The sequence below is a fragment of the Brachyhypopomus gauderio genome, chromosome 12 (genome assembly GCF_052324685.1).
Source record: "Brachyhypopomus gauderio isolate BG-103 chromosome 12, BGAUD_0.2, whole genome shotgun sequence".
NCBI classification, from domain to species: Eukaryota; Metazoa; Chordata; class Actinopteri; order Gymnotiformes; family Hypopomidae; genus Brachyhypopomus; species Brachyhypopomus gauderio.
Window position 1 is genome coordinate 10,359,854 of NC_135222.1, and position 14,181 is coordinate 10,374,034.

The 14,181-nt window shown below is 39.1% G+C and overlaps 1 protein-coding gene across 1 annotated transcript; it reads right to left on the reverse strand.

Moving 5' to 3' along the window:
- Positions 1-8,246: 8,246 nt before the first annotated feature.
- Positions 8,247-12,137, reverse strand: helz2c (helicase with zinc finger 2c). The gene is given in 11 exon segments (XM_077024146.1): positions 8,247-8,362; positions 8,454-8,627; positions 8,766-8,867; positions 8,870-8,936; positions 9,155-9,367; positions 9,459-9,593; positions 9,791-9,983; positions 10,087-10,188; positions 10,750-10,900; positions 11,640-11,807; positions 12,002-12,137. Coding segments are annotated over 11 exon segments (1,557 nt in total).
- Positions 12,138-14,181: the final 2,044 nt, after the last annotated feature.

A 14,181-nucleotide genomic window follows, 5' to 3' on the forward strand; every position in this document is an offset into this window, starting at 1 on the left:
CGTCCTTCACGCTGCACCCAACGTCACAGCCAGCATATAATCATTAAAAAAATAAAAAATAAACCTGATCTGAGATCATTCCTGGAATATAGAATGTTATTAATTTCCAACAGAATTAGCACATTTCTCAGTGGGACATGTTTTATCCAAAATCTACAGTGTAATATAGTAATGCTCATATTATCCCACCATGCTGCCACAGATGATAGATAGTAACAGTAACCGTAACAGTAAACAAATTTTGTGCATTAAAATGCATTTTATAAACACAGCCCACTTATAGTATAAAGTACTCCTATTTAGCTCCCACTCTGAATTTAAAGGATATTTGGTTGGCATAGTTTCGGTCAATTTGTTGTATTAATTATGTTTTTGTTCACCCCCTATAGATGTTATAGACTGTTGTGCTGTTAATAGCATGTCAGATGAGCAACTGATGAAATATGTGCCCAGATTTGGAGACCGGATAGCAGTAAGGCAATACTGCAGAAGGGAAGTGGCTGCATCAGAGGGAATCAGCAGTACTGTGTCTAAAGCAACTGAAAATCTCATGGCAAAGCTGAACGAAAGACATGCCTGCAAGAGAAAGCATAATGACAGTCAATCTCAAAAACTGTATAGGAACTTAAATGCTCAAAAAGCAGAACGGAATTACCAAATGGGACTATTTGAAGAAGTTGGTGACTCCTTTGTTCAGATCAAAGGGAAACGAGGAGGTGGAATCAGGCACCTGAAGGCTTTAAAAACAGCTACAATGGCAGAGCTTTTAAAGTGTGGCAAACAGCTGTTCTTTCCAAATGGAAAAAACAAATTGGGTGACATAACTGAATTTGAAATCACAATGAGAGACTTTACTGAAGAAGAGCTAGATCCATTGACCACACTGGGTGAACAGTACGAAACAAGGAAAGTGAAAGTACTGAGACTTTATCTGTCTTGCAAAAGGATAGACACAACCACTACTCCAAGGGCAGAGGAATCACTGGTTGAACTTCAATCTACTTCTGCTATGATAAACTTTCCCTCAGCAGAGAACTACAGTGTAACAGCAGAGAACAGTAGTGTAACAGCAGAGAACAGCAGTTTAACAGCAGAGAACAGTAGTGTAACAGCAGAGAACAGCAGTGTTTTTGTTGATTTAGTGTCTCTTCCAGTGGACAGTGTGGTGCTGGTTGAAGATGATACATTTCATACAATACAAGAGACAAGTGCCATTTCAGTTGATGAAGAAATTCAGCTTGGTTATGCTTTCATGCAGGAAGATGTAATACTTGATGATACAATTCCTCTGGATCCATTTGAAAGGGCACAAACACCACCACCACCACACATCACAAAGATGAGGCTTCGGAGGGGACATGTTTTTCAAGATCTGAATGCTGCTTTTAAGAATGGCTTGGTGTCAGTAGATGACTCCTTGGTAGAAATTGAGATGGTTCTGCCTAATGGTAGTACTGAAAAAGGGGAGGACAGTGGTGGGATTCTGCGAGATGCACTGAGTGAGTACTGGGAGACTTTTTTAATGAAATGTACAACAGGAAATACCCTGAAAGTACCAATGACCAGACATGACATGAAAGATGAATGGGAATGTGTAGCCAAAGTGATGGTACTAGGCTACAATACTGTTAAATACTTCCCCATTATGCTTGCCAAGCCCTTCCTCTGCTACTCTCTTGGACTGGTAATTGCTGAGGATGACCTCTTTTCAGCATTTTTGGCAACAATTCCTCCAGAGGAAAAGCAACTTGCCGAACAAGCAGTGAGAGACTTTTCATCTGTCTCTGGAAGTGAAGAATGGTTTGAATTCTTAGAGGCTCATGATGTGAAACTTCTTGTCACTGAGAAGAATGCAAGAAAAACTTTACTTGAGGTGGTGCACAAAGAAATTGTCCAAAATCCTGCTTACATAGCAGAGCAATGGAGTCATGTGTTAAAAAGATTGAGATTGCCTTCAGGAGGGTTAGATGAATTGATGACTAGTCTCACTCCTACAGCAAGGAAGGTTGTAGCCATACTTCAACATGAAAGCCTCAGTAACCGAGAGCAACAAATCCTGGATTTCCTTAAGAGGTTCATCAGGAATTGCAGTGATGTTCGCCTAAAAAAGTTTCTCCGTTTTTGCACTGGTGAGTGGGAATTACATTAAACTTACTATTACATAATGTCTCTCTGATTGACTCAAGGCTTTTGTTCTGTTTTGTAAATTGTGTTTGGATCAATTGAGTACATTTTTTGTCAATAGGAGCTGACCTCCTTGTTGCCAGTGCTATCCATGTTAGATTTGTTGAACCGAACAGTGCCTTCACAAGAAGCCCTCAGGCCCACACCTGTGGATGTGTGTTGGAAGTCCCAAACAATTACACTTCCTACCCTGAACTTGCAGAAGAGTTTGGGAGTGTTCTTGATGCAAACATATGGGTGATGGATATTATATAAGGTAAGATTTATATGTTGCACAAAAAAATGTTACCATCCTTTCATTTAAATTTTGTTGTCTTATTATTTTTTAAAGGATGTCATGTACTCTTTACCATTACACACCTTATGGTCTATATAATTTGTCAAAGAAAATAATTCCCCAGTGGTGCCACTGATATTGCTACCCTTTAAAGAGACCCAGAAATGAAAAATGGCTTGGCAGACCAGCAACACTGCCCACATCAGATAAAAAACACAAAGCTTTTATCTTTAAAAGAGAAGAATAATTAAGCTTCATTCTCACTTTATATCTGAGAACATCTACAGATGTTTGTGTCCATATTTTCACTGTGAATTGGCTGTGAGTTTGAAAGCACATGAAAACACTGTTTAAAGCACTTACTGAGGAAATTGTAAACAGATGACAAATTACTTTAAATTTACACCTAACCTGGGCATCTGAGATATAAAGTAAAATACAGAATCGTCCTTTATTTGGCAACTAAATGTTACTTAATAAACTACATGTTGTGATTTGTTACGTAGTTCCATAAATGTCCAGCACACTTCAGTGCCTGGAACGACCCACTCGTCTGCACTGTTAACTCTGCTTTTGGCTTTTAACGTAGCTAGCTAACTCTCCAGCCCCTATTATTTAGATAAATCCAATGTATATAAACCTCCATAATGTCTTCGGGAAATCACTGGACACTGTATTCCTCACAGTTATGCACATAAAAAGTTACATTAAGTATATTTAAAATGTTTGTTGTTGTTGCACACAAACATGTTTCAATTAAGATTTAATTAACTGCACTTTATAAGAGTGAAATTAGATGAAAGTGTGATTTTGTGGTTTTGTAGTGCTATATGTATAGCCATATTCTTAATTGCCTCTGCTGAAATAGTAACATCCAGCTGTTTTTGTCCTAGGTGGCTGAGAGGTGTATGTGTCTGAATGCAAGTCCAAAGACAAGTCCAGATTTTAGCACGTTGCTTTTTTAAAAAACAATGTTCAACTGATGTGTTAAAATATGTTCAACCACCTGTTATCATAATTTAAGTATTTGTCCCACCTTTACTGTTATAGATGTATTGTTGCTGTTCATCGTTCAGCAGTTTTGTTAGTCTTTCATTGCTTCTTTTCTGTGAAAGAACCCTATGAAACACTTGTACCCTTAACTACATCATTTTTTAATATTCCTTTGCACAAACGTTAGCATTTTATTATTTTAAATGCAGTGTTCCACTGATGTGTTAAAACAAATGGGCAACCATCTATGCTATCATAATTGTAGTATACAAATACTATGTATTCTGATACTAATAATAAACCAATTGTTTTGCATGTACTGCCAGAAATCATTTCAGGTCAGTGAAACTGTCCATAGCAGCATCCTCAGTTAACTTGTTAAGCTTGTACTCTATCTGCCAAATTTAACATTGTAGTCAGCTCCTGCCTTAAGGAAAGATAGAGGTCAAGGGCACCATACACATCTGCTGGAACACTGAGATGGTGCTGTGCCATGACATGTGTACAGATGGTAAACACATCCTTGTCACAAGGTACATCACATCGGTGAGTGCATTGATCTTCGCAGGTGGTACACTCTATCTCTGGCACATGGCATAAGTAGTCCTCGGTGCCATATAACTCCGGAAGTGTGTACATCACATGTGGCCGACCATGGGGTACAAGGTCATTCCTCAAAGGGCGAATAAGGTGGCTGTTCCAGGTATCTTTGACCAAATCCAACTCATCCTTTAAAGAAAAATACAGAAAAGTGTGATATTCAGGTTTTCCAACACAGTGCTTTAACTAACCAGGTTTTCCTACTTGCAGTAATTTTATTCTAATGTTTTTATTTATAGTATTTTACCAAGACCTCATTTAACATATTACATTTAGATGCACATGCACAATTGTTGTTTGTACAATGCTGATTATATTGTTTTATATATTATATATTACTATGTATGAGCATTATTACAAAAGCATTTGGATATTCAATATAGTAGTAGTCACATAAAATATTAGTTAATATTATATGCACCAGTTTTCTAGTTACTCCTAGATTGCATTTACACTCAGGCAGTTTATGAGAGCCAACTACCATAGAAAGTACACTTTAAATATGTACAATAAACCTGTAGCCCATCTGTTGCTTTATACTTGATTAGCTCTTTGTTATGATTCAGATGTTGAACCATCCTCTGCATAGCACTGACACTGACAAGATGTGGAAAAACAACACAGCTGTGCATGTACCAACACCATGTTTGTACATTTCTTAGATTTACAATAATGTAATGACCAATGAATGTAGGTACAGCACAGGTATACCTAATTAACTGGACAATTAGTACAAATAGGAAGAGGCACACAAATATAATTGAAACACTTACCTGTATTAGGCCCAGGAAGCAGAATAATATGAGGTTCTTGTCTAAGAAGCCTCCATCAAAGTTCCCATAATCTTTAAGGTGATGGAAGTGTTCAAGCCAGAATTCCACACATTCCTTTTGCAGAAAACCCCACCAGCTCTCAATTCTCTGGTTGCTAGTACTGTGGCCGTAGATAAAGCTTCTGCCTCCAGCTTGTAGATCATCATCACTATGGCGCAAGTACAGCTGAATGTTCCTGACTGTACAGTTTTCTGTTCCCAAATCTGTCCTAATGATTCGGGCAGTTCCACCAAGCTCTCTGACAGTGTCAAGATAGTAACCTCCAATAACTCTGGGGTCACTGCTAGTGCAGTATGCATTCAGCCACAACATTTTCCTTGAGAATCCGTCAATGGCCCCATTGATGCATATGCCGAATGGTTTCAATTTGTCATATGAGTCAACATGCCATACAAAATTGGGGCCTTTTGCAAAGTATGCTCTTCTGTGCAATCTTCTTTTTCTTCGCATTTCAGTGCTCAATGGATCAAGAGTGGACAGAATTAGGCGCACATCTTCTTTGCGAACATTCAGTCCCCTTGCCTTGCATTTACTGTACATCCATCTGTATCCATGCAAAGTGCCTGAGCCCTGGAGTTCTTCCTGTATAAAATTAATTATATCTAACCAGTTGCTGAATTCTTTCCTGCGAAAAAGTCCATTTCGTTTTAAGACCCTTTTAAGGGTCTTCATGCTGATAACAATCCTGTGTTTTACACAAAGAATATACAGCATTTCCTCATATTTTATGCCCAGGTGAAAATAATGTTCAATTAGATCCAGTCTGCTCATTTTGGGGTTATGAAGAAATCCTCACCAACACCTAGCAACAAAAAAGGACAAAGAGATTAAAAAAAGTTTCATATAAAAAGAACATAGAAGAAGAAGAACAGACTGAAAGCAGCACATTTGACATATTTAATTATTCTGCCAGTTCATGCCTAATATGCAACTTTGTTGACAATATTCCATGTGGTGATTCCATTCAATTTGACTTAGTCATCCCAATGTGCATACAGGTACTCTACAACAACTAAATTACATATAAAGTACATGTCATATGTCCATGCAAATTGACAAATGTTGGCTAGGAGGTGCTGCCCCCTTGTCTATATGCAATGAAGTACTCATGTTTCCACATCTAATGTAAAACCATATCAGAAATCCATATCAGAAGAATAGCAGGTGTTACTCCAGTAGGAGGGGGTAAGAAATCACAAAAGAATATGACAAATACAAGCGAGCAATTTACCGTTAAGTATATGACTAAAATGAAAAATGAGAAAAAAATATAAATACCTTACATGCAACGTACGAACAGTTTAAATGCACGCAAATACGCCGTGGTACACTAAATTATGTTGCCGAGCATTATCCACAAAATACGGAGCCCTTGAGGGGTTACTACGGAGCTCTGGAGGGGTTACTAGGGAGAAATCTACGGAAGCCCGGAGAAAGCAAAATCCGTGCGTACGGTTTATAAATCCGTGCGTACGGTTTAGTAATCCGTGCGTACGGTTTATAAATCCGTGCGTACGGTTTAGTAATCCGTGCGTACGGTTTATAAATCCGTGCGTACGGTTTATAAATCCGTGCGTACGGTTTAGTAATCCGTGCGTACGGTTTATAAATCCGTGCGTACGGTTTAGTAATCCGTGCGTACGGTTTAGTAATCCGTACGTACGGTTTATAAATCCGTGCGTACGGATTTTGCTCTTCAAATTTTTTTTTCGCCAGTGACCCTTACGGGGCTCCGTACTATTGGATGAAAACATAAAAAAAAACTTTTCATGGAATATCCTTTATAGTGGGCAACAGGAAAACTGAGAGCCAGTTTCAGTAACTGAGAATGTCAGAAAACTGTGGAATGTGCTCTCCAGGTCGGGAGTGAGTTCTCAAGTGGAGGAGTTCAAGTATCTCTTGTTCACGAGTGAGGGATGGAATTGAAGGTTGATGGGCAGATTGGTGCAACATCTGCAGTGTTGTGGATGCTATACCAGATCGTTGTGGTGAAGAGACAACTCCATGTAGAGAGGAGCCATTTGAGGTTGTTTTGGCATCTGGTCGGGATGCCCCCTCGATGCTTCCCTGGTGAGGTGTTTCAGGCATGTCAAACTGGGGGAGACTCAGGACACGCTGGAGAGATATTATCTTTTTGCTGTCTTGGGAACACCTCAGGATACCCCTCAGAGGAGCTGGAAGAGGTGGCTGGGACGAGGAAAGCCTGGACGTCTTATCTAAGGCTACTGTCCCTGCAACCCAGGTAAGCGGATGGATGGATGAATGGAAGAGTGGATGGATGAATGGATGAAAGGTTGGATGGATGAATGGATGAAAAAGTTTACAAACACTGTTTAGCTTTTTAGTCCTTGTAACGATCTGCGCGGGGCAGAACAGGGAGGCGGACACAAGCGCTGAGGAGAGCGAGATTTATTACAGGAAATTCCATAGGCAGAGTCGATGTAACGGGCATGGGTCATAACGGGTTGGCAATCCTGACATGAAATGTACAAAGGCATGAACACGGACAAAGAAAACAACAAGGAGGACTCACGAAACAGCAGCACTAGGGCGAACAGGCAAAACACAGCGAAAAACAAAAAGACCGACAACTAGACCTGGGAGACACAGGGACTAATATACACAGGACTAAACTAGGGACAGGTGATGACAATGACACAGGGGTGTGGTAACAAACAAGGAATCCATCAAAACCAACGAGCAGGGCGGGACAAACAGGCAGGGAACACGGACATGAGGGAACCCAGAGTGACAGCTACGAGAGGGGGCGTTGCCCTACGTGACAGTCCTTTTTTATTATTTCCTGATCTGCCAGTATAAGAAATACTTATACTGATGCAATGTATATCAGCATAAACAGGAATACAGTTACTTAATCAGGAAGAATAACATAGGTGGATTCATAGGAATTCATAGGTGATAAATTTATAAATAAATAAAAAAATCTAGGTTTCCACAATTCCACAAAATCACCACACTAAATAAATTTGTTAGTCAGCCCAAACACTTGGAAACAAAGTTTCACACTTTCCGCAGGTGGTACATAACTTCAGATCACTTAAGCCGAGCTGCTACCAGCATTATTTTTCACACATTGAAAGATATTACATTTCACACACTTGACATGTTTTCTAACCGCATCCTGCATTTTGGCATTGTGATTAAAAAATCTTCTCTGCCTCAGTCAAATTTGTATCACCTGTGATACCATTAATTTCATATAAAAACATGTAGTAATGTCAACTCTACTCTTTAGAAACATATGCAGTAATGCTAATCTGCAGGCATGACTTATGTAGACTTATTTTATTTAACTGAGAACTGAGGTTCCCAGGAGATGTGTGGAAGACTTTACACTACTAGCGGTTACACTGGACTTTAATGTTTTGGGCTGGATTTATCACACAATTTTGTGCTTGATAGTGAGAGAGCAGTTTCTTCCAGAGCACACTGCACTCTAGCAAATGAAGATTACCTGCAAAACAGAAAAACACAAATTGGATTGCTCCATTGTATATTTGTGTGAAAGCAGTGTGTTTCCTTTGTCCTTTTTGTCTATCTTTTACCCAGAATGCAGAGTCCATCCTGAGCACGTGTGATTGCAACGTTGACCTGGTTGGGGTCAGTGACGAAGCCCAGTTTCTTCCCCATCCAGCCTCTGCTGGTGTTTGGCTTATCTCGTATCTCAGAAAAAGGACAGGATCGCACCGTGGACACTATCACATAAGGCCACTCACTCCCTACTCATACACAACCACACACATAATCCATATGAATTTGTGTGATCAACACCTATACAACCGTTTTAGATTTGCAAACAGATTTCAATTTGCAGAGTTAACATGTAAGGCTGTATATATAAAAAAAAACCCACACACCTTGGCTTTTCATAACTGTGCAAACACTGACATGCTCAAAGCTTTGCTTTTCCATGGTCTTCTCTTGCAGCATTTTTTTGATTTTGGACATCTGTGCATTGAGGGGGTCAGGATGGCAATGTTATTAGGCTGTACACCAGAGTGCCTGATCAAGAGATCAGCTACCCGCACCTGATTATAACAGAAATTAGTGATTGTTGTTGAGACCAGTATATAATATACAAATTTAATAAAAAATTCAAAACATCAATTTATAAATATACATTTATATAAAATTATATAAAATTTTGTAAAAATGGCAATTTGCTTTGTGTTCCTATAATATATCAATAAGGTATTGAAGTAATCAGCTGAACATTTCACGTTTGATTTGCAGGCTTCAATCTTACTGCTTGTTTTGCCTCCAGTTCATTGGCTACTGAATTTTCATTGCCGGCTTCTGTTGAAACAACCAAACTAATCTCGTCTCCCTCGACGTGTCCGAAGAGAATAGCTGTCGGTGTGTTTTTGTTATTAAGCAGAAAGCAGGATCTTGTCTTTGGTCCAGTCTTCAGTTTGCCTTCGTAAAATTCCTCAGATGGGAATTGGCATATGCTCTCATGCTACAAAGGACAAAATAATAAATGCTTGAAATTTTGAGGGGAACAGGGTGGAGAAATGGAAACTAAATGAAATTTACCAAAAATTATGTACCATTCTGTACTGTGTGTCTAGCATCACAGCCTGGTCCATATAGCGTTCAAAGAGAGACTGTCCCATACCCATCTCCTTCACACGAGCACAGGATACTATTGGCCGAACCTGTTTGTGGTCTCCCATAAGCACAATCTAAATTAATAGGACAAAAAAACCCAAATACAAAAAATTTTATACTGTCCTAAATTGTATTTTGAGCAGTATCTGAAAAGATTCTACAATTTCAAATCTATAGTCATGGATTAGGGAGGGAGGGGAAGCTGAGTGAGTGTGCAACACACAGAACATTTATTGATTTATTTATTACTTATATGAAAATGACTGTCTACCTGTTTGGGCTTATGAGCAACAAGTGGGATGAAGGCCTCGGGTTCTGTGGCCATGGCGCACTCATCAATGAGGATCTGTTGGAAGTCCATGGTCTTCATTAGAATCGGCTTCAGAGCAGCTGAGCAGGTGCACAGAATGACATCATGCTTCAAGAGCTCATGTTTCTGAGCTTTTTCCAACTCTTTCCTGTACCTATGATGATTTAACAGACTTGATTCACACATTTTAGTATAATTATTTCCCTCTGAATACACATGTTTTGTTTTTCAGGCATCATTTTAGTAATCTACTGTACCTTTCAACATTAAATTCTGTGGGGGAGCTTTTTTCCATATCTGTTATGCTGGCTGAAAAGGGGTTTTCAGGTTCTCGAACAAGATGCATTAGTGTGATGCTCCTGTAGAACAAGACAGAATTAAGTCCAGTGTACTGATCATTTTAGCTATTGTAATTTCAGTAATGGTGTCTGGATTATTATTCCAAGGAATTCCAAAGAGTTCTAAGCAATATTACAGTGGCGTAAATAGTACTAAGAAATATTTTCCCAAATTAGTTTTTAACATTTAATTTATGCTGGATATTGCTGGTTATTTTTGGTTTGCTGTGAACGTCTCCATTTGTTGGGTCCCTCATCAGAAATGTGTATTTTTCTCTTTGTTTTGGTTAGACAAGTCATTAGCTAAATGTTTTGTCTAGAACACATGGCTCAGATTGCAATATATAATTTGTCTAGGCAATCTCCACATAACAAGTATGTGAAAATGAACATCAAAAAGTACAACAAATCTTGTATTTATCACACTTGAAATAGATGTTAATTATTGTAGTGTAATGTAAGTTTTTTTACTCTCAGACACATTTTGTTGACATGTTTTTCCCAGAAACTTGTCTTGACAAAACCATTGTATAATTCATCCTCTGACTGTTTCTTCCATGCAGTTCTTCTTATGTATTTAACCTGAGTTCTTTCTTTAGCTTCTCATCACGGAGAGATTTGCGACAGAGCTTCAGCTCACTCCCAGGGTATGGAAACTCCCTCATCTCCATCTGATCACAGTAGATGCGTAGAGGGTTAAGGACTCCGTTGTCCTTCAACAGCTTTAGCTGCTCTGGAATACAACACCAAAAGTGTCTGTAACGACGGTGGTAGGGACGCACACACCGTGTTAGAGAGAGCGAGAGAGAGAGGTGGAACCAAGTGCCACAAAACAATAACAGAACTAAAAGGAGCGCCTTCATAAACGCGGACTGCTCAACGCGTAAAAAAGAAATAAAGCAAAACAAGGACGCCAGGGGAAGTAGCTGGCTAATAGCAAAAAGGCTAATCAAACAAAAAAACCCTTCCCATACAAACAGCAACAGGATAGGAAAATAAACAGGTTGAGGAAAACTTGAGGAAGGTCAGTAAGCGACGCAGGAGAGGACTCGAAAAAGACAGAGAAAACAGACAGGAGAGATAGGTGACGGGACACCTTCAGAGGCCAACGCTGCAACAGAGAAAGACAAGAGAGGCTGAGAGCGTAACGGCATAACCACAACGAATCAGCAATGATCTGTCTCCACTGGCTTCCTTAAGAAGCCATGGCAACAGGTGAGACAGATCATTGCTGATTGCGTTGCCGGAGTCTAGGACTGGCTCGGGTGCCCCTTGTGGATGTAGACGGCACGGCATCCGAGCCAGCCCTGACAGTGTCAGCATCATCCCATTCATACTGCTAAACTTTACAAATAACCACATAAAATGATCAAGAACCGAAGGATTCAGACCCTTTCATTCCTATCCAGTATCATGAACAGATTTCAAATGAGACTAAGATGTCTTTCACAACATAAGCAATTACAGTCCACCTGCTACAATATCCACAGACTTGTTGGAGGGCCCACAGTACAGGATAGCATGCTTCTTTTTCTTCTTATCTGCAGAGGTTGTGCATTTGAGATGCTCAGCCTCCATCATTTTGTTCTTTAAGTAGAAGTGATAAGCAATATGAATCCCAACTACAGTTTTTCCAGTACCTGTTAAATTAATGAAAAACATGAACATAATCCTTAAGAAGGAGACAATATTTTGAAAATGAATTGCCCTAAAGAGACAATAAAGGATGTGCATTTTTGAATGTGTTCCTACAGTGCATTTTTGGTCTGCTATATAGAAGAGAACATTTTAACTACCGGTAATTAAACTTTTAATCCATTTAAATGCCTCATACCAGGTGGCCCTTGGATTACAGTGAAGGGATTTTTCAAAGACTCCTGGACAGCCCTTTTCTGACTTTCATTCAAAGGTGGCAGATTCAGACTGTAATCTATTGAATGTAGCTGAATATCATTACCTATGAAAAACATGCATTTTGAAGCTATTTCAAGTATATTGTCATTTAAAATGATATTTAAAATGTAACAGTTATATGTGAGATGTTATATGCTTGTCAAAACAGGAGCTATGCAAAGAATTTCACAAAATATGTTAAAGCAGAACTTACTGAAACAATTGTGTGGTACATCCCCAGTAGCAATGGCTTTCACTAAATCATTAGCATTTTTTATGTTGGCTATAGCATGCTCTCTTAACCTGCAAATTATACATAAATAATTCAGAATACATACTTGTGGTAATCATTAATAATATTTATATAATATTTTAACTTTTTCCATCTAGGTTTTAGGAAAGAAAATTACTTACACACATGGGATTTTCTTTGGAATGATTTCTACAGTAAAAGTTGTATCCTTATCAGAAACTTTAGGTGGAATGTATGTCATAGACTGATGATTTATTTGAAAATTGATTTGATTTTCATTTCTTTCTTTTCTCTTCTTTCGCTGCATTTGTGTTGCAGCCTTGCTGGTTACAGCATGTGTGACCCATGTGAAGTGCAGCACATCCTGATGCTCAGGAAGTCCTATTAAATTGGACTGTTTTACTTCTGTTTCTTTACTTCTGTCTACACATTGACCCCTTAATCTGATGCACAGGAAACAGTTTGTCAGATTAAATTCCAATTTCCATTGCTTTTTCTGGTTTTCTGATATTTTGAAGAAGCCTGCCTCTGCCTCTTTTGTCCATGTTATGGGCACATCTTCAAGGATAACACTATTGTTTTCTTCTACTGCATTGTAAGCAGTCTCCATCTGACATAGCTTGCCCCAGATCTCCTGGTAATCTTTGTAATCATGGTATTTGGACTTTGATGAAGCTTTTGCAGCTTTGGAAAAGCACATGGCTGGGTTTCTTGCATGCTCCAAACAGACCTCAAAGGATGGGTTAATACTGAGGAGCTTAACTGTAGGTGCAAATGTCCCCATATTGATGACTGTTCCGACTTGCACTTGTAGCACTTCTCTGAATTTGAGTTCCATGGTGAACTCTTTGAAATGCTGCGACTCTTTTGAACAAGCTCCTGTTGTCTGTTTGTTGGGTTTTCTGTTTACTTCTTCAAGACAGCCTTTGATTTTATCCCAGTCTTTAACTTTTACTGCAGATATAATTTGCTTCCATTTGTCAACTGCGATTGGTGTTACATTTTTGCAGGGTAATGAATGAGGCTGAGTTTTTCCACTGAATATATACACTCTTCTCCTCCAGCGGAGAATGATGGATTTTAAAGCTTTGTTGCAGTCAGGCTGCTCAACAAGTTTTAAGTGCCTGTACATGATGGTAAGATGCTCAGGCATTTGGTCAAGAGGAAATGATACTGTAAATGTATGTGAATGTTGTACTGGAAAAAGCTGATCTACAACTGCAAGTTTGGTAACACATCTATAGCTGAATTGAGCTGTAGTAATTAATCTTGTTGCTTGCAATTCATAGTTTTCAATGCAATCTAAACATTCCATGCCAGATTCACAGAACTGATCAATTTCCCCCTGTGTGTAATCTATTGTCTGTTTGTGTTCTTCAAAGAGAGCACTGTGAAGAAGCCTTTGGAGAATCAAGTCTAGGTAGCGTCTCATAGGGGAAGTAGCCCAGGTATATGCATTGAGCTGCAAGTTGAAATGTCCTAATTTTGAGTTCAAGGAGGAGCATGACCTCAAGATGAGAGCTTTACTTTGAAGATCCAGGAATTCTTCTGCCATGGAAGACAGTGAGGGATGCATGATGTCTGATATGATCAGATGAACCAGTGCGTGGTAATCTCTGGTTGTAAGTAAAGCCATCATTTTCTTGAATTTTGGTGTGATGATGAGGACATCTTCTTCTTGAATGTCATCAATTTCTTCATATTCCAGTTCTGTGTGGGCTGTCTGTGTGGTGCAGTTCTCCCGATTTTGAAAACACTCACAGATATGTGATAGATGAAGAGATAAAGGCAATAGAGTAGAGTATTTTTCTTTAAAGTGCTGAAACCTTTCATGGTCAGGTCCAGGATCGCATCTTAATGGGGTGAGA